Consider the following 21,939-nt stretch of genomic DNA (forward strand, 5'->3'; position numbering starts at 1 on the left):
TTTTCTAACATTTTATTTAAATATGTATATATATGTATATAATTTAGAGATTTACTATTGTTTTCGTGGAACTCCTGTGTTGTTCTCAGTATTATCTTGACCTTTAAAGTATATATTTTATGTTGTATTGTTCTGATTGTTTAAGCGCTTTGTGACCCTGGTCTGGAAAAGCGCTATATAAATTTCCAACTTACTTACTTATATCTGAATTTTTTCAAAATTCCTTTTTTTTACTAAATTAAAAAGTCGTATTTGATGTTAAACTAAAAATTTTGGCAGAAGGTTTTTATAGTTTGTGTTTGTTTTGTTATGTTTTTTTCCAATATAGGTTGATTGTCGAGCTAATCTTAAACGTAATCTCAAATGAAATTAGAATAATAATTTAACTTGCAACCCTAATAATAGTGTTAACTAGTTACTAAGGTTGTCAGATTAACTAGAATTACACAGAGGACACACACGTCAGTGTTCCCCTCAGACTGGCTCCAGTATGTCGCAGGTCTGGGAAGTGGTCCTCCTCCTCCTCCTCCTCCTCCTCCTCCTCCTCCTCCTCCTCCTCCTCCTCCTCCTCCTCCTCCTCCTCCTCCTCCTCCTCCTCCTCCTCCTTTCCTCCTCCTCCTTTTCCTCTTCCTTCTCCTCCTTTTCCTCTTCCTTCTCCTCCTTTTCCTCCTCCTCCTCCTCCTCCTCCTCCTCCTCCTCCTCCTCTTCCTCCTCCTCCTTTTCCTCCTCCTTCTCCTCTTCCTCCTCCTCCTCCTCTTCCTCCTCCTCCTTTTCCTCCTCCTCCTTTTCCTCCTCCTTCTCCTCCTCCTCCTCCTCCTCCTGCACTTCCTCCTCCTCCTCCTCTTCCTCCTGCACTTCCTCCTCCTCCTCCTCCTCCTCTTCCTCCTCCTCCCCCGCCCCCCCTGCAGCAGCAGAAATAGTGGTACTGTCTCTTTAAGAAGCTGCTCCTGAGCGCGTCGCTTTATTCCACGACGCAGCTTCTGCTCCATCATCACCAGACGATGCACACCGGTCTCGGTCGCAGATCCAAGCCCGCTGACCAACACTGTCCAGGACATCTTTAAAGCTTCAGGTAATTGACAAATAAAAATGATATATTTTTGTTGCTCCTCCGGTAAACGTGAGCGATGAAAGGTGGGACAGACGGTGCACCGTGAACACCTCACGCATTAACGCTCCTCTCAGCGTCTCCATCTTTGATATCAATTATTCAACATCCTCTGAGTCACTTTACATCACACACAACACGCCGAGCGAACGTTATTTTATGTCATATTTATGACAGTTTAAAGTTGCGCTCGGGCAGGCGTTGTTCCGCTGGTACCGTGGACTAAAGCGTTACGTAAGGAAGGAGCGACCATGGAAGGGCTGGAGTCGGAGGTTCCGGTGTCAACAGTCTGGTTTCATATCTGAGTCTGTTTGTCTGTAACATGATCCTGGTTCTGGATGAGTGAGTGCCTTGTTTGCTGGACAACCATACGGTCCATTAAATGATCGGAGCGACCTGCGAGAGGAATATTTTATTGTTTGAAAGGTTTATATATAAATATATATATATTCAGGATCATAGTAGAACAAGAAAATCTGTTAGTATTAGTTCGTAAAAAAGGAAAAACATTTTATAAAAGAAGTAAAGTGTTGAACGCACTAAAAATGTTTGCTTGAAGAAGATGGTTTTAACAAAAAAATGTAATATTATTAATATTAATTTAAATAAAAATGATAATATATGTTGATTTATTTCTTACTCTGCTTTTAATTCCTGGTGTTCTGACTCTTGAGTCATCTCCACAACACCACAAAACTGAATGACATTTTAAGGTCTTAATCGGTATTAAAATATCCTACATCAAACACGTGATGAAATAAAAAGGAGGGTCAAGTGTCAGTTTCAAATTCTAAAATATTTTGTTACATTTTATTTAAATATGTATATATATAATTTAGAGATTTACTATTGTTTTCGTGGAACTCCTGTGTTGTTCTCATTATTATCTTGAGCTTTAAAGTATATATTTTATTGTGTATTGTTCTGATTGTTTAAGCGCTTTGTGACCCTGGTCTGGAAAAGTGCTATACAAATACAAATTATTAACTTACTTACTTACTTATATCTGAATTTTTTTTACTAAATTAAAGAAGAAAAGTGTTGAACGCAAATACACTAAAAATGTTTGCTTGCAGAAAATGGTTTTAACAAAAATAATTAATATTATTAATATTCATTTAAATAAAAATGATAATATATGTTGATTTATTTCTTACTCTACTTTCAATTCCTTGTGTTCTGACTCTTGATTCATCTCCTCTGAAGTTGACAACACCACAAAACTGAATGACATTTCTAATTTATCGTTTGTCTTAAAGGTCAGCTAAGTGGGAAGATAATGGTGTGACCGACAAAAGCGTCATCCTGCCCTCCGGCCCAACAAGATCCGTAGCCATGGCGACCTGTCCCAGAGGCCTGGCGCCGGCCGTGCGCTTTTGCCAGAAAGTGAACCGTCTGAAGACGCTGGACGACGACATGATGGCCACGTCCCTGAAACGCTGTCTGTCCACTCTGGACCTGACCCTGCTGGGGGTCGGGGGCATGGTGGGCTCCGGGCTCTACGTCCTGACGGGAACTGTCGCGAAAGACATCGCCGGACCCGCCGTCATCATATCCTACCTCTTAGCCGGCTTCGCTTCCCTGCTGGCCGCCTTTTGTTATGCGGAGTTTGGGGCGAGAATCCCCAAAACAGGATCCGCCTACATGTTTACATATGTATCTATGGGAGAGATTTGGGCCTTTCTGATCGGATGGAACGTGGTGTTGGAGAACATGATCGGCGGGGCTGCTGTGGCGCGGGCGTGGAGCGGCTACCTGGACTCCATTTTCAATCACGCCATCCAGAACTTTACAGAAACGCACATCATGCGATGGGATGTTCCGATCCTGGCTCATTACCCTGACTTTCTGGCCGCGGGAATCCTCATCCTCGCTTCCTTCTTCATTTCCTTCGGAGTCCAAGTCTCTTCGTACCTCAACCACATCTTCTCCGTCGTCAGTTTGGCCGTCATCGCCTTCATCCTCATCTTTGGATTCATCCTGGCGGAGCCGGTCAACTGGAGCAAGAAAGAAGGAGGGTTCGCTCCTTTCGGATTGTCGGGAATTCTCGCCGGATCCGCCACGTGTTTCTACGCGTTCGTGGGCTTCGATGTCATCGCCTCTTCCAGTGAGGAGGCCAAGAACCCTCAGAAGGCCATTCCCATCGCCACGGCCATCTCTCTGGCGCTGGCAGCTACCGCCTACATCCTGGTCTCCACCGTGCTCACCCTGATAGTCCCCTGGCACACACTGGACCCCAACTCGGCTCTGTCGGACGCCTTCTTCCGCCGGGGTTACAGTTGGGCTGGAATTATTGTGGCGATTGGTTCTATCTGTGGTGAGTATCAATCGATTGTCATTGAGATTGATGCTCAGAAGCCTTAACTTTATGACCACCCTGGTGTTTTGTTACGTTTAGGAGGAAGAGAGTAAGTTAGTAATAGTTTGTAAAGCATCTTTCTAGACCAGGGTCACAAAGCGTTTGAACAATCAAAAGCAATACACATTTAAAAATACATACAATTTAAAAACTCTTACTTGTTTTTGGCACATATATCGCCAAACTGTGCAACACTGTATTGACCCACACTGTTGATCAAGTTTTCAAAAAGTTCAACAATATCTACTCAATATAAGTAAGTGAGTAATTTGTATTTATATAGCGCTTTTCCAGACCAGGGTCACAAAGCGCTTAAACAACCAAAACATTATTCAATAAAGCATATACATTAAAGGTCAAGATAAAACTGAACACAACAGGAGTTCCAGAAAATCAAGTAAAAGCCTGAACAAATAAAAAGGTCTTAAGATGTTTCTTAAAGGAGTCAGTAGATCCATGAAGCGCAAAGAGAGAGGAAGATCGTTCCAAAACCTATATAAGGTCTTAATGTTTTGCTGAGCGTTTATGATTGTTTTTGTGTGACACATTTTCAAGGTGAACGACCTCCACCACTGCATATGTATTTCTGGAACCAGGGAAGTTGTTTACCTTAACCCCAGAAGCAACACAAAGAATCAGAAAAATCACATTTGTTTTCTGGCCTTTGGGTCACTTTGACCCTGAGATAACACGCTGGTTAAAATATATAGATTTTCCAACAAATTATATGAATGTATCAAAGTAAATGTAAACTAAAAGAAAGAAAAATCTAATGAACATATAATGGATCTCAGACGTTCATCCCAGAAATAATCTCTTTATTGATTATTTAAATGTGTTTTGTAATGTATTGGTCACTTAGCGCTTTGTGACCCTAGTCTGGAAAAGCGCTATATAAATACAAATTACTTACTTACTTACTTACTTATCTATAACTGTGTCACTCTTTGAATGGAACCTGATAATAATAACTATAAAGAAGATTATTTCTTATTAACAAAAATATATATATATTCTAGTTTCACATTGACTGGACTAACGACATAATTTTCTGTGTTTATTGGTAATTGTAAAAGATGATGTGATAAGCACTGAGGCAGCGCATACCTCTGCCAAGGAGCCAATTCCACTTATCAAAACACTGCAGATTTGCCTCACAACAAAGAAATTAAAAAAGCATTTCCTAACCAGGATTCAAACCATGATCTTGTTGAAAGTTCTTGCCAATCTGCTCTTGTGTTCCTGAGTCCTCAAACATTTGCTAACATAAAATAACTAAACCACCTTGTCTTGTGTACAAACCTCATAGTTGTAGAGACTAATATCTTCACGCCTCTGTGTGTGTTTCAGCCATGAACACCGTGCTGCTGGCCAACCTCTTCTCGCTTCCTCGGATCGTGTACGCCATGGCCGAGGACGGCTTGTTCTTCTCCATCTTCGCTCGTGTCAACCCTCTAACCAAAGTCCCGGTCAATGCTATCCTGGTGTTCGGGTTCCTGATGTCGATCCTGGCGCTCATCTTCGACCTGGAGGCGCTGGTCCAGTTCCTGTCCATCGGTACTCTGCTGGCGTACACCTTCGTGGCGGCCAGCGTCATCGTGCTGCGCTTCCAGCCGGAGAAGACCACCTCCAAGTCGGCCACGTCCCCCCACCCTCCCGGCGAGTCCTCCACCACGAGCTCCGAGTCCCAGACCATCAGCGGGGACGGAGAGGAGGTGAAGCAGTACGAGTCGTTCTCCGACAAACTCCAGCTGGTGGAGCGGCAGAAGATAAAGGAGCGGCGGGGAGTCGGGCAGCTGAGGGCTCGGTGGGAGCCGTACCTGGGCCGGATGCTGGGCGACTCCGAGCCGGGGGAGGTGGTGGCCATCTGTGTGATGGTTGTTATCGTCAGCTCCGTGTCCCTCTGTTCTGTCGTGGAATTCGGGACCCCTAATCTGCACCTGCCAGTCTGGAGCTTCTCAATCCTGCTGGTTATTTTCACCTCCGCTTTTGTCATCAGTTTGGCTCTCATTTGGGTTCATGAACCGCAAACCAAAACCAAGACATTCCAGGTGAGTTGACAAGGAATTTAAAAAACATTTATTTTAATCAGAGAGTGGACGATACTTTGATACTACTTCCCACTATGATATTTTGCATAGTGATTGATCTGGAATTGGGAAAAGAAAGGCAATTTTTGTAAATAAAGGATAGGATTGGTTGGAAATGGTCTAAGTTACGATTTGGTTAATTGGCGATGAATAAAGTAACAGAACTAGCTAGAGAAGCTAAAAACATGCTGCTTTTCTAGCTTATACTAGTACTGTCTTGGACATGTTTTGTTCTATGATCTGTTTCCGTAATGCATGTAATTGTATTAAATGTGTTGATGTCGTATCGGAACAATTGGTTAGATTCGTCTATCATTAAAACTTAGATATGAGATATAGACTGAACATCTTAAATGTATCAATGCATGAATGGTACTTAAAAGACTAAACACATATAGCTCCCAAAGTACTGTCAACATCAGTCAGTATATATTTTCTAATTTTAGAAACTTTTTATTCAGGTTCCTCTGGTTCCTTTGACTCCAGCTGCCAGCATCCTTATAAACGTGTTCCTGATGCTCAAACTCAGCTATTTAACTTGGATTCGTTTCGCCGTTTGGATCGCTATCGGTAAGAAAACACTTTGACACGTTTGCAGACATCACGTAATGTTTTTTGTTTCTTTGTTAATCCTCATATTTAAGAATAGGATAGGACAGCTCTTCATAATCCCTGTGTAAACGGTTAGGTGCATGACCTGGCACGACAATGTTAATTTAATCTATTATCATAAAATAAAATTTAAATAATGAATTGTTAAATAAGGCGGTCAATGTTTACATATGATTCATTTTAAAATAAATAATCAAAAGAAGGTTTAGGGTAAGATTGAGATAAAAAGAATGGGAAAAATGTTTTAAAAGTTATGTTAAAACAAGGAGAAGTACAATAAATATATACTGAAATATTGAAAAAGAAAACAAAAATAAGGCATGTTACCCACATTTGTTTCTTATTTATATCATGATTCTTTTGGTATTAATCTCACAATTATTTATTGTGATTTATATCTGTCCAGACTAAACTATTCCTTGTTTTTCTATTTTTATTTTATTCTAGCATGCAACATAAAAATATAATCACTCAAAGAAGCATTTAATTTAAAAACAATATTGACTTTATACATGTTTTATTCCATTATTAAATAAATGTTATTCAAGAATAATCCCTATTTATAGGTTGTGTATCTTTTTAAGGATCACAATTGTGTCTTTTTTTTCCAGATTTATTAATAAATGGTTATAAAGAAAAACTAAGCTTGTACCAGTTTGAGCGGGGGGGATCATTGAAGCGACATGATTAGCTTAAGGCGTTGTTGGACCAGTAAGCCCTTTAAACACGACTGTCAGCTCTCAGCATGTTAACAAGATGCAAACTCATGGACTAGCACACCCTGATGGGCTTCAAGAATTTCTGCCCTCCCTCCTCTCTTTCTTTGATTTATTCTCTCTGCTGAAAGGAACAGGCTGATAGAAGATCCATTTTGAGTCCAGCTAAACGTTTAGACAAGAGATTTCAGATTTAAAGAATATTTAACTATCCATGTGCTGTCCTGCACCTGTCACTCATCGGCCATCTCCTTTAGTACATGAAGTTTATACATATACAGCAGGAAGTTTGAGTGAACCACTCCCACAAATCAACAGTTGGCACATGTGGAATCTAAAACAATCAAGTGTAATCGCGAGGAAGAGGAAGACATGGCTCGACTCTGCCCGGCCAAACCGGTGGTTCATCATTTCTTAGCCAAAACAAGCAGTGTTTTAGCCAAATATCTGAGCTCAGGGTTCTAGAAAGGAGGTTTATTAAAGTGTAAATGTATTTGTTATAGAACAACATTAGTTAAAGAGAAACTGATTTTAAACTCCTGATTTTAAAACTCTCTCACTCACATGTATTAAATGTTGAATTCTTCCTCTCCAAGATGCAGTAAGTCTCTCATCTTTATATTTGTTTTGAACTTATTACTTTATAAAGTTCTCCATTGTCTGAAATCTCAGCAAACGAGAGGTTACGAGTGTCCTGAAGCCAGCTGTAATCACACCCTGCTTTGTTTATACAACAAGTTCCTTGGAGGTGGAGACTTCCGGGATTTATGACGCACGGTGACAAACCTTGATGCTTAAACAATCACAGCAACACTCAATTGTAATCATATCATAATTTATATCATAAAGTATTTATGTAGTTGTTGCTGAGGTGCTACATGTAAAAAATAGAATTTAGCAGCTCTATATGTTTTCATGACTTACTAAATACTTCTCACATTTTAGAGAGTGCAAATTTACCTGAAATATTTATGTAAATCCGAAATACTTTATATATATAAAATATAAATCCAAAATGTATCGCCATTTCTAACACTAAATATTTACATCAACAACAATATACTATACATTTTGAAAATGTGAGTATTTTCTATACTTTTGTCCACTTCCTGGTCTGACCATGAACGTATTAGAAATGAGGAGATATGATGACCCTATAATGAATCCTCTTTAATTTATATATATTGTGTGTGTAAGAAAGTGCTCTTAATCCTTTAACGGAACAAACACATATTTGTAAAAAATATTTTTTTAATCTGATCACAACTAGATGTTGGTGTGACATCGTCACTAGATGTCAGTCTAGACACGACGTCTAAGATAAAAAAGGGCAATTAAATCTTAACGATGCAAAAGAAAATTGTTGAAAAAACTACTTTTTGTGTCCCATATAGTTGACAGTGTCATTGTGATGTGAAAGTTGGCTTTAGTCCCGTGTGTTCCTCCTCAGGTCTGGTCGTGTATTTCGGCTACGGCATGTGGCACAGTAAAGAAGGCCTGCGAGAACTGCAACCCCAAGACATGGCGGCTCGCTACGTGGTGCTGCCCAGCGGCAGCCTGGTGGAGACGGTCCAGCCCGTCCAGCCGGAGGGTCAGACCGACCCCTCGTGTCCCGACGGAAACCCCCCGACAGCCACCGCCTCAGACGTGGAGACCAGATGATGCGGCGGCTCCACCACCGTCACCGCTGAACTGTCCTCCACTATTCTCTCGCTCCGGCCGGTGTGTGACCGAACCTCCCGGGTGTCTCTGCACGCCGTCTCTGCATATCTGTCATGTAATACTCGAATGTCCTATAGAGAGCTTTATCACACCTGCACCTGTTAGACAGTCACGTCCTCTAAAGACCAGCTCGCAAACCTTGCCACGTGTGTACTATGTATGGTGCTTTTTGTTGTGACAAACATTACTTTCGTTACGTTGAGCACATATTTTGAATCTGACCAATGAACTAAAGTGACCAGCTGTGTCCCTGGAAAAACCTCAGGAGAAGCAAGACTCCTCTGACGTGAACCTTGTGTTTTCGTACTCACTGCCCTGACCAGAGTCTTCAGTGAATTCAATCTAATTCAATAAACTTCAGTTTGTTTTCCTTATAAATTTAGTTTTATTTTATTTGAAATCAACTTTTTTATCAGGTGATTTAAATAACATTCCAGTGATTCTGAATCATTATTTAAAAAGTAATAAAAATCACTTAAGTAGTTTATGAAGATTAGTTGATGATTGACATAAAAGAAAACTGTTTTGTTGCTAAAGCTTATTGTTTTTTTAAATTTATCAACACAAAACAAAAACAAGAAAAACAGGCGCAAGCACAATACATTTAATTTTGACCTTAAAAATGTTTCATTAGAGCTGAAATGCATTGTGGGATTGCTACTATGAGCCGTGAAGGGGATTTCTATAGGTTATCTAGGCACTACAAAAAATAATTTTCTGACCATTTTAGCAAAAGTATTTTTAAAATAAAAGATTTGTAATGAAACTTCTGTTTTAAATATTTATTAATGTAACCCTCTCTCGCCCCAGACATAAAGCAGCAAAGCACAGTCTCTTTTTGCTAGTCATAAATTAGCTTGTGATCTATTTCCTCATATGGATATGAACGGCACAAACCTATTGACATAGTTCGGAGCGGTTGCTTTGTCTCACTCACAATGCTTCTAATCCCTGCAGATTTGCAGCAGCCTGTAGTTTGACCTGGATTAGAGAGCGGGCACATGCGAGTGAAGCCGTCATACGTGGTTAAAATGTACGCTTTGATCTTAAAACATCTCTGGCGCTTCAATCTATTTTGCATGTTACAAATGAAAAACCAATGGCCTTAATCGATGAATTCACCGGATTTTATTTCACCGTTTTTTTATAAGAAAAACAAATTATTTACCAAAAACACACCCACCTGCGAGAATGTAAGGTTGTCACAAGATGTTTTGTACAACTTTGCACAGTATTTTCAACGTGTCATTCTTCTGCTTCTGACGTGGAGGCCAGGTGTTGTCGCAGTCGTGCTTTTGTAAGACCTTTTCTCACTTCTATCTCTGTCTCGTCCAAGCACAGATTTATGATATCAGCCTATTTCTTACCTCTTACCTTGCACATTACAATCTTGATCCTTCTGTTATCGTACCATATGTCCGTATTGATTGCAAATATGTAATAAATAAATGTTTTAAGCAGCATTTACAAAAACTATTTTTTTCTTAATTTGTGTGTGTGTGTGTGTCAAAGGGTGGTCAGGATGGTCATAACAGTGTCAGGAATGGCGTTAAATCAAATGACACGGTTGAAGACACAACGAAATGTCTGATCTGCTTTAAGGATTAACCTTTGGGTCACAGCTAGTCTTCGACCAAGACGAAATCCTGAATCAGCAGTTTCTTCACATAGAGACTTAAGAATTGTCTTAGTGAAAATAGCACTTGATGTTTTTTTTATGCTGATTAACTGTATTTACCACAATATTTTCAGCTTTTTCGCACCTATTTCCTTTTATTTATTATCTGGGTTCAAGTTTGTGGTCTTTATCCTTGAGTCTATTTGAGGGACACCGGTCTAAGAACTCGCTTAGACTCCTTCAAGAAACATCTTAAGACATTCTTATTCGTGCAGGCAATTCCCTGATTTTCTAGGGTTCCTGTTTTTGTGTGTGTCTTGGCCTTTTAAGAATGTATTTAAGGTGTATATTGTTTTTGTTTGTTAAAGCACTTTGTGACCCTGGTCTAGAAAGGCGCTTAAGAAATAACATTTGCTTACTTACCTACTTATTGCCATTGTTAGTTAAGGGTTCCACCAATTGGGAATTTATTTCGGTACAGAAGTGCAAACATGAAACATGACAATCTACATTTTAAACATAAATTAAAACAAAATTTCATTATTTACATTTCGACTCTGCACATTTATCGGCTTTCAAAAGCATTTAAAAGCATATTTTACAACTTTACAGTGACAATTCCAGAATATAGTTCGACTCCGTTGAAGGTGAACCTTCACTTCCTCCTCTGTCTGAAGACTCTCGATGGAGCAGAGTGGGCGAGTCTGTGTGTTCTAGTCGAAGCTTTAGGGGCGTCAGGTTTGAGCTCCAGAGTTTGAAAGTGAATCTTCACGGAGGGAGGAGAAGCAGCAGCGGTCGGTGTGTGGTCGTCAGACCATCTGCAGTACTCCAGGTCACTGGACCCTGCTTCACTGCCGCTCCGTCTGAGGGACGAGGGTAAAGCATGAAAAGTTGAGTGTGTACCATATGTGTGTACCATATGTGTGTACCGTATGTCTTCCTCAGATCATGGCTGCCCTCCAATGTATACTTACTGAAGGTAAAGGTTCTCGGGCTTTCTACTTTTTTACCACCAAAAACATTTTTTAAACCTATATTCCTTCTAACAGGGTAACTTTCTAAGCATACATTTTTGATGGTTTCTTTTTATATATGTGACGTAAAGACAGACTTTGTTTCCTATGTAGTAGTCGGGACCATCCAGTGCACTGCTATCAAGAACACCTGTTCCCACCTCACACTGACTTTGGATTCAAATACTTGTGTTTGTACACCCTTTGTGTACACATATCATGTTATATGGCTCTCTGCCTGATAAATATGGCTCCCTTGTTATGCACCTTCCTTAAAATATCTCTCGTGCAGCTCTCAAGTGACTTCCAGAACCATTCATTTCCAGTATTCTGGGTGTAACAGGCCCCTTTAAACATGTACATATATTATCCAAACAGAAGGAAGTAACCTTTATGGAGGGGAGGGACATGACCTATGACAACTCTTTGTAAGCAGTCGAGGTAATGAAGCTGTGATATCATTCAACAAGGGCATTGAAAGCGGTGGCTGGTGTAAATGACATTTATTGTATATATGTATTAATGTATATTTTAAATAAAAAAACACGGAATAGGACAGCGACAGGCCCAGAAACTGAACTCTTTAGATTTCATCTTTTTCATTGAACCTTCTTCAGAATGATATATTGGGCACTCGCTACTCAGTCAACCTCAATAAGTGTACAACTTCCTCCTTAGAGTCATCTTTCTGTAGGTATACTGTATTTAACTTACTGTGTTTCCTCAATACAACTACCAAGTACACCATTTCTAGTAGATAACTTCTAGAGAATATACCATTACACCCGTAAACCTTCTTGAAAGTAAAGCTCGTGCTTTGTCACCACATCTTCCGAGAGAGTTCATCTTACTCAGAGAACAACCTGAGTGGTGTTTTATTTCTTCTTCTGACCTCCTTAAGACTATGAATCCCTCAAATGTACTTTCCCTTAGTAAATGAAGAAGCCTACCTCAGAGAAGGCTTCTTAAAACCCTGATCAAGTGTTGGTTCTCAGCCTACACTTTTCCTTTTATCACTCACAGCAGTTCACCTTGCATTAGGAATCATTTCACCAGTGAATATCTCAACTAAGCGTAAAGCTTCCTCCGTATAAATAGAATTTCAATGCAATTAAGATTCAATCCAAATACTTACGATGAACTGGTTCGTGTTTCTGACATGTGGTAATGAGCCGGGGATGTGCTGGATGGGAACGGTTGAGATGTGTTCTGATATAAAGATGAACAAAAAAAAAGTTAATCTCAATTTAATGACCTGGATTATAATGTGAATAGTTGACCTTCACCTCCACACGTTGGGCTCTTTCCTTCAGTTTGACCAGACTGGTATGAAGGGTCGCGTTCTCCCGCTCCAGAACTTTGATCCGGATGGAGTTAGACTGATATTGTTGCTCCATATCCAGAAGCACATTTCCTGTGCCTGGTGCAGAAGATCAACGCATATAGGAAATCAATCATTTGGATTTGTTAGTTTTAAGCTTTTAACCATGCAAGGTGTCCACAAACTCTCTGTACCATGAAAGACATGTATTACAAATGCAATTAAAAAGATAAATAAGCATCATGGATTGAGTTTTCAAATTTTAAATGAATGTTAATGTACATTATTTCAATTAATACTGAACATTAACAAAAAAAATGCGGAAGGGAAAATAACCTTTACTTATTATTTTCCTGAATTTCTGAATTTTTAATTATCACTTTCAACACGAAGATCAGAAAGTTTTTATTTAAGATTCATTCAGTTTATATTTAGATTCATTGTGCTGGACCTGGTTTGTTTAAAAAAAAGTTAATTAAAATAACAGCATAAGGACATTATGTACATTCTGTATAACTGACACAATTGAATAAATCAGAATTCAATCAGTTATTTCTACATAAATGATGTTCCATCATTTGAGATTTAGATCGTCTGAGTCCCTTACTCAAAACTGTATACTGCTGGTTAAACATATGCACTGCACAAGACTGACATGATTAAGTTGCTCACTCTGTGGTTGGTCCAGGGTCAGGGGACTGAGCTCAGGAAAAGCCACCAACAGTCTCTCCCTCTCCCTCAGCGACTGAACAAGTTCCTGCAGATCATCCACACTCTTCTTCAAACTCTCAACATCTGCTTCCAGTCTTTTCTTATCCATGTGTAGTCGTGCACAAAGATCCTGAGAAAAACAACACATTTTAACAATCATCTGATCTGAGAGATCAAGGTTTTTCCGAAAATACCTTCTGTGGCGTGAGCTCAGCCTGAACACGTTCTCGTTCTCGTGACATCTGCTGCAGCTGAGAATAAAGCTCCATCTCAGCCTCGTCCTTCAGTCCCACCTGTCTCTGGAGCTCCTCGCACTCCACGTCCAGAGTGTCCACGTGCTCCAGCAGAGACTTCTGCTTCACCTGCATGGACTGCACCGCCATGCATGACAGAAAGTGCAGTTGTAACAAGATATATTAGGATATAAATCGATCATTTGTTGCAGCTTTAGGTTCAGGTATACATCGTTACAATGAAGCCTTACCTCTTGTTGACGACATGCACTTTGGTATTTGGCCTTTTCTCTGTCGTACAGCAGTTGCAGCTCCGAGAGCTGACTCTCTAAATTCACGATTTTGTCCCGCAGTTTAACACACAACTTCTCCTCCTCCTGCAAAATCTTTACTTTCTCTTGCCAGGCCGCCTGTTCAGTCGCTGATGGAAATCATTAATAATCCACATAACTATTTTGAAATCAAATGACGTGTATCTAGTCTTACCATGTACTTGTTTATGGAGAGAAAGTTTTTCTTCCAGTGTTGAGTTGCTTTTCTCCAGAGAGGCTATTTCTATTATCATAAAAAGTCATGGATAAATAGTTAAAAAGGGGTCCTAGAATTGAGCCCTGAGGAACACCAGCTGTAACGTCTGAGAGACATAGATATATTTGGCAAAAAATGGAAACAAAAAAGATTTATATTTTACCTTCCCTCAGCTGCTTTTGTTCTTCAAGCATCTTTTCTTCCTTCTCTTTCACCGACTTCAGTGTCTTTTCAAATGTTTCAATTCTGTTCTTATACTTCTCCTCTTCTGTCTTCAGCTGTTTCTTTACTCTCTCACTGTCTAATCTGAATTTATCCGTCTCCGATTCTGCTGCCATGAGTCTTTTCTTCAGCGGCTGGACCGTCTCCCTCACTTCTCTGGTGTGTTTGCCCAGACGTCGCAGGTCTCTGAGCTGCTCGCCTGCCCACTGCGCCACATCATCGTCCGTCATCTGACCCGGATCCAGACCGTCCTCTGATGCGTCCAGCAGCGGCTGCATGGAGGAGGGCAAACCTTCAGCCACAAACAGTCCCACCAGAGCCTCACCGGTCTGTCTCAGAACGGACTGAACTTCAATGCAGGCATTGCAGGGACTAAGAGGTATTTCTGTTGTCTGGCAACTGACATCAGCGGAACATGGGTTGTCGGGGTTGGTGGAGTTGGATGAGTCCAATTCTTGAATCTTGAGCTTTGGAGTGAAAAAGATGCATATACAGTAAGTCACTAACAAAAGACACAAGTTTTGTCAGAAAAATCCCTTTTTAAATATAATAAATGGTTTGTCAACTAGAAATGGATGCCCTTACATCTTAGATTTCAATTTCCTATATCAATAAAATATAATTAATGTTATATAAAACAATATATACTTTCTATAATTATATTATTTATTATATCATTATTATAATTGTATTATTTGTATAATTGTATTATAAAAAATAAGGCAAATCTAAAAAGAATACATACTAAGGATGTGTCTAAAGGTGTGTAGAAGAAATGACAGTATTGGAAACAAAATGGCAAATTCATTTAGTTTTTATTATAATAAAAACAAAACATATTCTTAAATAATTCAAAGTAGCTATATTAGTATTAGTTGGAAAACATTTATTGCTATTGTTATAAACACGACGCAGGAATTTGTGGTGGTGGCATTGCAAAATATAAAAATGAAATAATATGAATAAAATTAAACGAAAAAATAAATTAATAAAACACAATACATTAAAATAAAATCAGAGAAACTGCCATTTAATCAATAATCAATCATTAATAAAAATGTAAAACAAAACAGTATTTGGCTTTTATTATTGAACTTGCGTATAAATTAGCGATTTAAAAAACAATACATTATAAAATAGCAAATCCTACCTTTTCTTGGGAGAATTGAACTAAATGAGCCCAATACTTGATGACAACAAGTCCAATGGACAAGCATTCTTTCTTCTCGGTGGTCTTTTTAGGCTGGTTGTCTTCATTTGGATCAACAAAAGCGTCAAAGCTTTGCAGAAGAAGTAACAACCTGTTTTTAAAAATAAAATCATTATCATGAAGGGCGTCGATTTCTGTTTCGCAAGACGCTCTACCTGTCAATAACCAGCTCCAACAGGACAATGTGGGCGTGTTGGTTGAAGACCTCTTCTCCCTCCACATAGTCGTACTGACCCAGGAGAGCCACCATGTCCAGGTTACACGAGAGCTTGTCCGGGAACTTCCAGGAGGAAACGTGAACAGCACCGGTTTTGGTAAAAACGTCCACAATCGCTCCTTGGAGGTCGATAAGATCTCGGCGGAGGCTGTCGATACAGTCCTGGCGTCCCAGAAACTGCGTCATATTCGCGTGATAATCTGTTTATTCGGTGTTTCTCTTTGAAAGACAACAGCTATTACAAGTGACTTGTTGCTGCCTTGTCGCCTTGACGACACCGAGAAAGTACTCCATCTTCCACAATGCACTGCGGGATTTTACCCGGAAGTAATAGGCGTCCATTGAGGTTGATTCAACGTTAGCACGACGCGGTAAGTCTTCACAGAGTGTTTCTTTCTCGAGTATTAGCTCAGCGATCTTTTATTGTATCAACACGGTTACACTAGAAACTCATTTTCATATTGTTTCTAGTTGTTGATTTAAGATCGCTTCCAGTTCGTCGCAGAACTACGACCATGCCGCCCGGGCCTGTTCAGATCATCCAGCAGGAGCCCAACAACAAGGTACCGCCGCTAAGCTAGTCAATGAACTATTGGTTTGCACTGACTAGAGTTTAACACAATATACTTTTTTTTTGTTATGAATCACGGATATCAAATTCGGAAAAGGTTAAGCTTGGAAAGACGATGCTTAAAATAGGATAATAACATCTTAGCTTTTTGGCTAACTTTCGGCTTCGCATCTGCAGCTCATTCAAAACTTGTAACTGCTTTTTCTTTTTTTCTTTGCATATTATAACTTTTATTGTGTGTGTGTCTTGTTTTGGTCTTTAATCATAGTATTTTATCAGCTTTTTGAAGCATAGTGTATTTTAAATTAACGCTAAGAAACGACGACGTTATTTATATATATATTTGGATATGTGTGTAAAAATTGTAAAGGTTAATTGATAAAGATGATATGATGAAAATGTTATTTTATTTGAAATTTAATTGTCTTCAACTTCTTAATACTTAATATTTTAGGTAAGTAAGTAATTCTAATTTGGCAAGCGCCTTTCGCAGACCAGGGTCACAAAGCACTTAAAAAACAAGACAATACACATGTAAAAGTGTGGACGTTTTGTTAAATCCGACTTTCAAAACATTATAACTTACTTATTTTAATGGGTTGTTATCAGAAACAACAAATCAATATATCGAAAAGATTTTGGCAGACTTGCAGATGAATGTATCGACTTCATTCATTTTTCTTCACTTTCAAGTGAAGTCATGTTTTCTAATTACTTCTTTTTTTTGCTTGAACTTGTACTTTAGCTATTCTTAGTTTTCTGTTTGTAAATCTTCATCCTTTTTAGCAGCCTGATGCAGAGGAAACGCCTGCGACCAAGCCCATCGTGGGTATCATATACCCACCTCCTGAAGTCCGAAACATTGTTGACAAAACAGCCAGCTTTGTTGCCAGGTAGGTTATTTATTGTGTTCTCATTCCAGCTTGGTATTTGTGAAACCTATAGAGTGAGCTCCATTCTAATGCCTCGTTGGTTTTACAGAAATGGGCCTGAATTCGAAGCAAGAATCAGACAAAATGAGATCAACAACCCCAAGTTTAATTTCCTCAACCCCAACGATCCATACCATGCCTACTACCGGCACAAGGTCAATGAATTTAAGGAAGGGAAAGCACAGGAACCATCTGCAGCGGTGCCTAAGGTTATGCAGCAGGCGATGCAGATGCCTCAGAAGGTAGGACTGGTCTTGTAAACAAAATACTTGAATGACTTTTTCATATCTTGTGTGTTAATGGCACTTTCTTAACTCATTCGGGGCAAAGGTGCAGGTGATCCCAGAGATTGTGATTCCAAAAGAACCCCCTGCGGAGTTTGAGTTCATCGCTGACCCACCATCGATCTCTGCATTCGATCTGGATGTAGTCAAGTTGACGGCCCAGTTTGTTGCCCGTAATGGCCGCCAGTTTCTCACTCAGCTCATGCAGAGGGAACAGAGGAACTACCAGTTTGATTTCCTGCGACCACAGCACAGCCTTTTCAACTACTTCACCAAACTTGTGGAACAGTATACCAAGGTAGTGTACATTTGTGAAGAGGGAAATATTTACCAATAAAAAACGCGCCACTGAACGGAAAAACGCAACATTTTGTCGCTTTTTCTGGGATTTTAAACTGAATATTCTACCTGTTCTTCAAACCCACAGATTCTCATTCCTCCTAAAATCCTGCTGGCAAAGATGAAGCGTGAATCAGAAAACCCCAAAGATGTCATGGACCAGGTAATGCTTGAGATTGAACTTTTGTTTTTATTGAATGCCTACCATCAAGATTATTTTCATTGAAAATAATGTGAAACACCTTCGACCAGGTGAGATACCGTGTCGAGTGGGCGAAGTATCAGGAACGCGAGCGTAAAAAGGAGGAAGAGGAGCGAGAGAAGGAAAGAGTTGCGTACGCTCAAATTGATTGGCACGACTTTGTTGTGGTGGAGACTGTGGACTTCCAGCCCAATGAGCATGGTAATGAAGTTTTAAATTCACAGACTAAGGGTTTTTGTGTCCACGGAAATATGAAACAATTGCGTGTCTTCCAGGCCATTTCCCTCCACCAACCACCCCAGAGGAGCTCGGTGCTCGTATCCTCATCCAAGAGCGCTACGAGAAGTATGGCGAGAGCGAGGAGGTGGAGATGGAGGTTGAAAGTGAGGATGAGGAAGACGAGCGTGAACACAGGAGCAGTGTCATGCCGTCACAACCAGACCAAGACACTCAGCTTCAGGATATGGATGAGGTAATGTTTTACCTTGAAACACAAGAGTTTTTAAGAAGGGTTTGGTTTTTTAAGAATTTTTAAATCCTTATAGTAAATACTTACAATTGTACAACATGTATTTATCAAAGCTAGCTGTCGCCTATTGTACAATGAAAATCATCTTTGCCGCAGCTCACTGAACAAAAAAAATGATACTCAGTAGGGATTGGCGATATTAAAAATGTCTTTTATCAAGATTTCGACGATTTTGTACCAAGAAAACAACACCGCTGTATATTTTTACTTGGGAAAAACTTGAAAACCTACTACAGAAAATACTTTTTCTCTACCTTTTATTTTGGAACTCATGATTTCAAAGATTCAGTACTTGATTCCAATGGTTCATTTTTTTTGATGCCTAAATACATTTTTGATACCATAATAAAAAGAATCTAGTATTTTGAAGTACACAACTATATTAAATTGTAAAAAATAATGTATTAAAATGGTGATGATGGTAAGATTTAGTTTCAACAAAACAAACTACTACAATATATTCAAAGTCATGATGAGCACTTTTGGTATAATAAACTGAAACATTTTCTGTTAGAAATGTGCAAATGAAATGGCAAAATCCACAACTATATACATTAAAGTCCATACTTTTCCACTTTGTAGAGGGCAACCAGATCCATCAACCAAAACTCTGCTTGTCCTCATTTGTTTTTAGCCTTATTTGAATACGGGTTATATTGTTGCTGTTGTGACTCTTGAATTCTGGTCAGTGTCATCCAAGTGATGGTATAAAGGAAAGAGAAAAAAGTTTTATATCAAATAACATTTTTTAATTTATTTTTTAATTTGAACCATGACAGTTAATTGACAAATTCCTTCTTAGCTTTTTATACCTGTGATTCCACATTGTGATAATGTCCTGTTACTCCAGGGATCTGATAACGAGGATGATGGCATGAAGGTACCGCTGCCTCCAGAGAACCCAATGCCACCCCCACTGCCCCCGACTCCAGACCAGGTCATCATCCGTAAAGACTACGATCCCAAAGGTAGAATCTGCAGACTTTTAAGAAATGCACTGCAACTGGACCTCATTAACGTGTCCTGTTTTATCATCAGCCTCCAGACCTATGCCGACGATCACGGCTACAGACGAGTATCTCATCTCTCCCATCACGGGCGAGAGGATCCTGGCCAGCAAGATGCAGGAGCACATGCGCATCGGTCTGCTGGATCCACGTTGGCTGGAGCAGAGAGACCGCAGCATCAGGGACCGACAGACCGAAGATGAGGTGTACGCCCCCGGTCTGGATATCGAGAGCAGCCTGAAACAGCTGGCCGAGAGACGTACCGACATCTTTGGTGTTGAGGAGACGGCCATCGGTAAGAAGATCGGAGAAGAAGAAATCCAGAAGCCAGAGGAGAAGGTTTGTACAACCTTATTAGATCGAATTAACCTAGAAGTGTTTGATTATTATACATGAGGTTTTCTTTGATTCAGGTTACCTGGGATGGACATTCAGGCAGCATGGCTCGAACCCAGCAAGCCGCTCAGGCTAACATCACCCTGCAGGAGCAGATCGAAGCCATTCACAAGGCCAAAGGGCTGGTCGGAGAAGACGACAACAAGGAGAAAATTGGCCCGAGCAAGCCAAACGAAATGCACCACCCTTCAATGCAGTCTTCAGCTAGTATGCTCAAACCTAACCCTCAGATGACCATGGCTCGTCCGCCCATGTCTGTAAGTCACCTTGAAATAACATGGATCACGTTGAGATGTTTTTATTGACTGTGATCGTTGTCTTGATAGATGGCACCACAGGTGCGCACCACTCTTCTCTCCGCTGTCCTTCCGAGGCCGCCAGTGTCTCCCGTGGTGCGTCTTGGTCCGGGCCAAGTTCTAGCACAGATGCCTCCCATGATCCCCGGTCCTCGCATCAATGTGGTTCCCATGCCACCGCCAGGAGCCCATCTGATGGCGCCAAGACCACCACCCATGGTGGTTCCGGCTGGTAAGACGAAGGCTGCTTAAAACACATCATCAAAGATGCCTTTATTTAATACATATTGCGTGTCTCTTTTTTTAGCATTTGTCCCAGCTCCTCCGGTTCCACAACCTCCCAGCGTTCCCGCACCACCACCCCGTCCACCCCTGCATCATCATCACCATCATCACCCGTATGATGATGAGCCAATGAACAAGAAGATGAAAACGGAGGACAACCTCATGCCGGAGGATGAGTTCCTTCGTAGAAACAAGGTTGGTTTATTAGACGGACCCATCACAACTTTGATGTTTAAAATCTATAGATGGCTTCTATAATAACAAGTGATATACCTTCAATAATTTCTCTTCCCATTGTTACTCCAGGGTCCAGTGGCGGTTAAGGTACAGGTCCCCAACATGCAGGATAAGTCAGAATGGAAGCTTACTGGCCAGGTGCTGAATTTCACCGTCCCGCTCACAGACCAGGTAGGTGGAGAATTTGTGTGGTGGTTTGGTTCTCAACCTCTGGATGTTTCTGATGGACCAAATGTCTCTGCAGGTGTCTGTTATTAAACTCAAGATCCATGAGGCGACTGGCATGCCGTCAGGAAAACAAAAGTTGCAGTACGAGGTAAATATATCGGTTGAAACACTAAAGACCAAATATGTTTCTACAATCTAATATGAATGACCTTTTTATTTCGATTTTTCAGGGTATCTTCATCAAAGATTCCAACTCGCTTGCTTTTTACAACATGAACAACGGGTCGGTGATCCATTTGGCATTGAAAGAGAGAGGTGGAAGAAAGAAGTGAGCCGGGAAAGACAAAACGCTCCATATGTTGGATGTGTTTTTGCCTCTGGTTTTTTAATATACTTTTTTCTTTACCCCAAAAAAAAGGTGATTTGTAATGTGTGTCCAATAATGAGTCAACCTGTGTAGCCAGAATGCATTAGAAATGTGACTCATGGTTGACTAAGTGATGAATATAACTCGCCAACTGTAATGTCCTGATTATATTCGTTGGATAAAAGAATAAGAAACTTAAATATGTGACCATTACATTGAGAAATGGAATATCCTGTCATCTGCATGTATTTAAAAAAAGGTAGTTATTCTTGTTTGGTTAGGAGTAAAAAAAAAATTAAGCTTATTTTTGTTTTGTCACTTTCTTTCCCTTGGCCATAACAAAAATTGTATTCGTTTTGGAAACTTGTTAATGTCATGGATTTGTCATGCTTCATTTTTTAAAGTGTAACTATTTGAAACGAGTGATTTCAAACGTTTTGAATTCATAATAAAAAGACGACGTATTCTGTACATCTTTGTTGTGCTTTTATTCGTTCGTGCAAGACTTTAACTTGAATAAAATGGGTTTTGGATATTCAATGAGCCCACTTGGGGCTTGTTTACTTCAATATAATTGAACTTCTATTTAAAAAACAAAAAAAACAATTGGGACAATTTTCAATTCTTCCTCCCTAGAAAATCCTTT

The 21,939-nt window shown here is 40.0% G+C and overlaps 3 protein-coding genes across 6 annotated transcripts; 2 read left to right on the forward strand and 1 right to left on the reverse strand.

Moving 5' to 3' along the window:
- Positions 1–1,013: 1,013 nt before the first annotated feature.
- Positions 1,014–10,047, forward strand: slc7a4 (solute carrier family 7 member 4). Its single transcript, XM_087795033.1, has 5 exons — positions 1,014–1,072; positions 2,368–3,425; positions 4,818–5,518; positions 6,019–6,127; positions 8,336–10,047. The coding sequence occupies exons 2-5, from the start codon at positions 2,444–2,446 to the stop codon at positions 8,545–8,547; spliced, it is 2,004 nt and encodes a 667-aa protein (XP_087651159.1). The 5' UTR covers positions 1,014–1,072; positions 2,368–2,443; the 3' UTR covers positions 8,548–10,047.
- Positions 10,048–10,814: 767 nt separating this feature from the next.
- On the reverse strand, positions 10,815–15,868 carry ccdc157 (coiled-coil domain containing 157). 3 transcript variants are annotated; one of them, XM_087795085.1, is made up of 11 exons: positions 15,619–15,868; positions 15,404–15,554; positions 14,604–14,720; positions 14,195–14,525; positions 13,990–14,058; positions 13,755–13,924; positions 13,465–13,641; positions 13,232–13,400; positions 12,519–12,658; positions 12,374–12,447; positions 10,815–11,088 (listed from the first exon to the last, which is right to left on the reverse strand). In XM_087795085.1, exons 1-11 carry the CDS (start codon positions 15,864–15,866, stop codon positions 10,881–10,883), a joined length of 1,854 nt encoding a protein of 617 aa, XP_087651211.1. In that variant the 5' UTR covers positions 15,867–15,868; the 3' UTR covers positions 10,815–10,880. The 3 variants fall into 3 exon arrangements, with proteins under 3 accessions (XP_087651211.1, XP_087651204.1, XP_087651196.1); XM_087795078.1 differs by having other exon boundaries at positions 12,525–12,658; positions 14,195–14,720; XM_087795070.1 differs by having other exon boundaries at positions 14,195–14,720.
- A 100-nt stretch (positions 15,869–15,968) lies between these two features.
- On the forward strand, positions 15,969–21,764 carry sf3a1 (splicing factor 3a, subunit 1). 2 transcript variants are annotated; one of them, XM_087795045.1, is made up of 16 exons: positions 15,969–16,051; positions 16,152–16,243; positions 17,038–17,144; positions 17,233–17,425; positions 17,514–17,765; positions 17,895–17,969; positions 18,059–18,209; positions 18,284–18,480; positions 19,388–19,505; positions 19,576–19,883; positions 19,958–20,197; positions 20,267–20,468; positions 20,544–20,716; positions 20,828–20,929; positions 21,003–21,074; positions 21,157–21,764. In XM_087795045.1, exons 2-16 carry the CDS (start codon positions 16,196–16,198, stop codon positions 21,256–21,258), a joined length of 2,340 nt encoding a protein of 779 aa, XP_087651171.1. In that variant the 5' UTR covers positions 15,969–16,051; positions 16,152–16,195; the 3' UTR covers positions 21,259–21,764. The 2 variants fall into 2 exon arrangements, with proteins under 2 accessions (XP_087651171.1, XP_087651182.1); XM_087795056.1 differs by having other exon boundaries at positions 17,041–17,144.
- The last annotated feature ends 175 nt before the right edge of the window (positions 21,765–21,939 follow it).

The sequence above is a fragment of the Callionymus lyra genome, chromosome 1 (genome assembly GCF_982586985.1).
Source record: "Callionymus lyra chromosome 1, fCalLyr1.hap1.1, whole genome shotgun sequence".
Lineage (NCBI taxonomy): Eukaryota > Metazoa > Chordata > Actinopteri > Syngnathiformes > Callionymidae > Callionymus > Callionymus lyra.

What these genes read in the sequence shown, in the direction of transcription:
- slc7a4 (XM_087795033.1), top strand. Translation starts at nt 2,444, where the DNA reads ATGGCGACCTGTCCCAGAGGCCTGGCGCCGGCCGTGCGCTTTTGCCAG. An exon ending in CCAAAACCAAGACATTCCAG is followed by an intron (nt 5,519 to 6,018) that starts GTGAGTTGACAA and finishes CTTTTTATTCAG; the next exon opens with GTTCCTCTGGTTCCTTTGAC. An exon ending in CGCCGTTTGGATCGCTATCG is followed by an intron (nt 6,128 to 8,335) that starts GTAAGAAAACAC and finishes GTTCCTCCTCAG; the next exon opens with GTCTGGTCGTGTATTTCGGC.
- sf3a1 (XM_087795045.1), top strand. Translation starts at nt 16,196, where the DNA reads ATGCCGCCCGGGCCTGTTCAGATCATCCAGCAGGAGCCCAACAACAAG. An exon ending in ACAGCCAGCTTTGTTGCCAG is followed by an intron (nt 17,145 to 17,232) that starts GTAGGTTATTTA and finishes TTGGTTTTACAG; the next exon opens with AAATGGGCCTGAATTCGAAG. An exon ending in CTTCCAGCCCAATGAGCATG is followed by an intron (nt 18,210 to 18,283) that starts GTAATGAAGTTT and finishes CGTGTCTTCCAG; the next exon opens with GCCATTTCCCTCCACCAACC.
- ccdc157 (XM_087795070.1), bottom strand. Translation starts at nt 15,866, where the DNA reads ATGACGCAGTTTCTGGGACGCCAGGACTGTATCGACAGCCTCCGCCGA. An exon ending in TTCAATTCTCCCAAGAAAAG is followed by an intron (nt 14,721 to 15,403) that starts GTAGGATTTGCT and finishes TTCACTCCAAAG; the next exon opens with CTCAAGATTCAAGAATTGGA. An exon ending in GAAACACGAACCAGTTCATC is followed by an intron (nt 11,089 to 12,373) that starts GTAAGTATTTGG and finishes CTCGTCCCTCAG; the next exon opens with ACGGAGCGGCAGTGAAGCAG.